This window comes from Anser cygnoides, chromosome 30, assembly GCF_040182565.1.
Source record: "Anser cygnoides isolate HZ-2024a breed goose chromosome 30, Taihu_goose_T2T_genome, whole genome shotgun sequence".
NCBI lineage: Eukaryota > Metazoa > Chordata > Aves > Anseriformes > Anatidae > Anser > Anser cygnoides.
This window is the reverse complement of record NC_089902.1, coordinates 2,844,887-2,848,358: the sequence shown is the minus strand read 5'-3', so window position 1 is coordinate 2,848,358 and position 3,472 is coordinate 2,844,887. Positions and strand designations below refer to the sequence as shown.

Below are 3,472 nucleotides of genomic sequence, written 5' to 3'. Positions count from 1 at the left end.
TGTGCTTGGGGTGTCAGGTCTGTGGTTAGGGTATGTGCAAGCTCTTTGGTTTAGCCTTTTGTTTAGGTCTGCAAGAAGAGTTGGGTTAAATAGAGCATGTTAATGCTAATGTTAAGGGCAGGGATCAGAGTGAGCAATAGAGTAAAGGTAATGGAAATGGTGTTATGGACTTATTTTGGCCTCAAGGGATATTGTGGTCAAAAATTAGAGCAGTGGATTCCTGTCAGGGTGTGGAGTGGCATTTAGATTTAGGTATTAATGTTACAGGTTAAAATAGGACAAGGGCCTCACATGACTGCTTTAAGTCAGCTTTATGGTGGGATCAACATTACCTGAGCATTCTTACCTCTCCAAAATCATTAGCTTCTGCTGGCCAGGCTCCTCTTCCCGCTCCCAGATCTCACATCTCTCCTGGCCAGGCTTCTCCTGACTTCCCCATATCAGTCATCTTCTTAGGGGCAGCTTTCTGATGGCTTTCATGAACTCAGAGTATCTGTCTCACCTCTGTGGGCTACTCTGCTCCTGAGAAAGAATGAGCTCCCAAGCCAGCACGGAGAAGGACACAAAGGCTGTAGGAGCACCCTGCACAATGTGCCCAGCAGCTCTGCACCACCACAAAAGCAGCCCTGAAGGATGAGTTCAGGCAAAAGCTCAAAACTTTGACATGACAACACCTATTCAAGATCTCTTCCCCTATGGGGCCTACCCAGTACTTAGGAAGAGAGGATCTCACAAACTGTGTGCAGAGCAGATGCATCTGGTGGCCTATCATGGAGACCAGCAGATGTGAGCCTAAAGGCACAGATCCCAGCCAGGAGCCAAGGGATGACCTGTCAGCTGCCTCAAAAAAATCACCTCACAGGCCACTTAACAGCCATTAGCTTCCTACTGGACTTGGAGCTTCTAAGGCACCACTGCCCTCGTAATACCACACCTACAAAACACCCCCTTTTTGGCCCAGAATCTGCCCAGGTAGAAGTGATCTGGTTGTGATCCTTCCAGCCCATGGCACAGCTCCTGGGCTCCCAGCCTCTCTGACACACAGGAGCCAGTGCCGTGCCAGTTCTGGGAGGTGCTAGGGCAGGAGGGACCTTGCAGTCAAATCACTCGCCAGACTCCTTGGCTGGGGCTGCTGCGTGCCCTGGGGCTGCAGAGCTCTCCTCTGCCTGCTCACAGCAGATTGAGCCCTTGAGCTGTGGTGAGTCCACCTCGGAGGAGATCCCCCCTTAGGAGGGAAGTGCTGCAGCGCAGGCCAGCTGTGCCACTGCCGTGCCCACTGCCTGTCCCTGCCTGCAGTCCCAGCACAGCCCCACAGCAGCACTGGCACCAAGCTACAGGAGCAGCCGGGCCTGACCCCACCAGCAGGGCTCAGCACCAGAGGGGGGCAGTGGCAAGAGAGCAGCTCGGCATGCCCCAAGCGCTGGTGCTCCCTGGCCGTGCTGCTGGGATGGGACTCTTTTCCTCTGCAGCCCTGCACATGGCACTGCCCCTGCAGAGCCAGAGCAGCTCTCACAGGAAGGATGTCAGACATGGAAGGCAGTGCAGGCTCCTTTCTTTTATTTAAATTCACAGAGGGCCTGGCTCCTCATATACAGAACCTCTGAGCTATACTCGAAAGGTACATACTGTAGAAGAAATGAGATGAATCGTATCATTTTAATGGGCAACTTTAACCGCATTAAAACTAAGAAAGTCCTGTAATGAAAACACTCATAAATACACAAACACACAGAAAAATAATTATATATATAATATTAGTTGTTCTTGTAGTCATTGACATTATTAGTCATCTGCAGAGGTAGAATGGAAATTTATTGCTTCCGAAACACATCTAGTCATCAATTTCCACAACGCATGTTTGAGCTCCTGGTTCCTCATGCTGTAGATGAGGGGGTTCACTGCTGGAGGCACCAGCGAGTACAGAAATGACACCACCATGTCCAGGGATGGGGAAGAGATGGAGGGGGGCTTCAGGTAGGCAAACATGGCAGTGCTGATAAACAGGGAGACCACGGCCAGGTGAGGGAGGCACATTGAAAAGGCTTTGTGCTGGCCCTGCTCAGAGGGCATCCTCAGCACAGCCATGAAGATCTGAATATAGGAGAAAACAATGAAAACAAAACAGCCAAAAGCTAAAGAAACACTACACACAAGTGCCCCAAGTTCCCTGAGGTAGGCATCTGAGCAGGAGAGCTTGAGGATCTGGGGGATTTCACAGAAGAACTGGTCCACAGCATTGCCTTGGCAGAGGGGCAGGGAAAATGTAGTGGCCGTGTGCAGGACAGCATGGAGAAAGCCACTGCCCCAGGCAGCTGCTGCCATCTGGGCACAAGCTCTGCTGCCCACGAGGCTCCCGTAGTGCAGGGGCTTGCAGATGGCCACGTAGCGGTCATAGGACATGACAGTGAGAAGGGAATACTCTGCTCCAAGCAAGAAAGCAATGAAAAAGAGTTGGGCAGCACATCCTAGATAGGAGATGACCCTATTGTCCCAGAGGGCATTGGCCATGGCTTTGGGGAGAGTGGTGGAGATGCAGCCCAGGTCGAGGAGGGCGAGGTTGAGGAGGAAGAAGTACATGGGGGTGTGGAGGCGGTGGTCGCAGGCTACGGCGGTGAGGATGAGGCCGTTGCCCAGGAGGGCAGCCAGGTAGATGCCCAGGAAGAGCCCGAAGTGCAGGAGCTGCAGCTCCCGCGTGTCTGCGAATGCCAGCAGGAGGAACTCGCTCACAGAGCTGCTGTTGGCCATTTGCTGTCTTTAGAGACAGTTCTCTGTTGAAGAAAGAAGGCAGAACAATGTTAGAAGAGGCTTCTCTGAAGAAAAACTATTGCAAGCCTTAGAGCACCTCCAGCTCAAGACTCTCTCTTTGCAGGAGAACCTTTCTTCAGCTCTCCTGCTTGAGCTGCGGCTGGTGCTCTCTGAGAGTGGCACTGGGAGCAGGGGCTACTGTGGGCTCCACAGGAGTCCTTCCTGCAGTGCAGCAGGAGGGAAGCAGGAACATGGGGGAAACTCAAGTTCAGTCCACTGGTCAGACCACGAGCTTTGCAGTGTTGTTTCAAAGAATGTATCCAACCACAGTGTAGAACAAGGGGCATTTATTTGCTTTATTTTCTGGTAGCTACGCCTGTACTGTTTAGGAGGAAAAATCTACTCGGTGTTCCCCTGAGAAGAAACTACAGACAGCTGAAAACAGAGCCTCAGACCAAGTGCAGCTGGACAGAATCCTCACCTTGTCTCTTGGTGCCTGAGCAGGATCTCAGCTTTTCCCTCCTAGCCAGGGCTGCAGAGGCCTCACTCCAGCTGCCCACAGGCAGCCATCCAGCAGCATGGACATGCCCTTAGCACAGAGGTGCCTCCTCCTTGGGGCACCTGGATAACACAAGGATGCCACGAGAGAGCTGCATCCTGCTGGAGAGAAGCCCGAAGACCAGGAAGATGCCCCACAGAGATAGATATTTGCAAGCTGGGGTGTACC

At 52.4% G+C, this 3,472-nt stretch overlaps 1 protein-coding gene across 1 annotated transcript; it reads right to left on the bottom strand.

Moving 5' to 3' along the window:
• Window positions 1-1,782: 1,782 nt before the first annotated feature.
• LOC136787682 (olfactory receptor 14A16-like) lies at window positions 1,783-2,745 on the bottom strand. The gene has a single exon (XM_066984996.1). It carries the CDS (start codon window positions 2,743-2,745, stop codon window positions 1,783-1,785), a length of 963 nt encoding a protein of 320 aa, XP_066841097.1.
• Window positions 2,746-3,472: the final 727 nt, after the last annotated feature.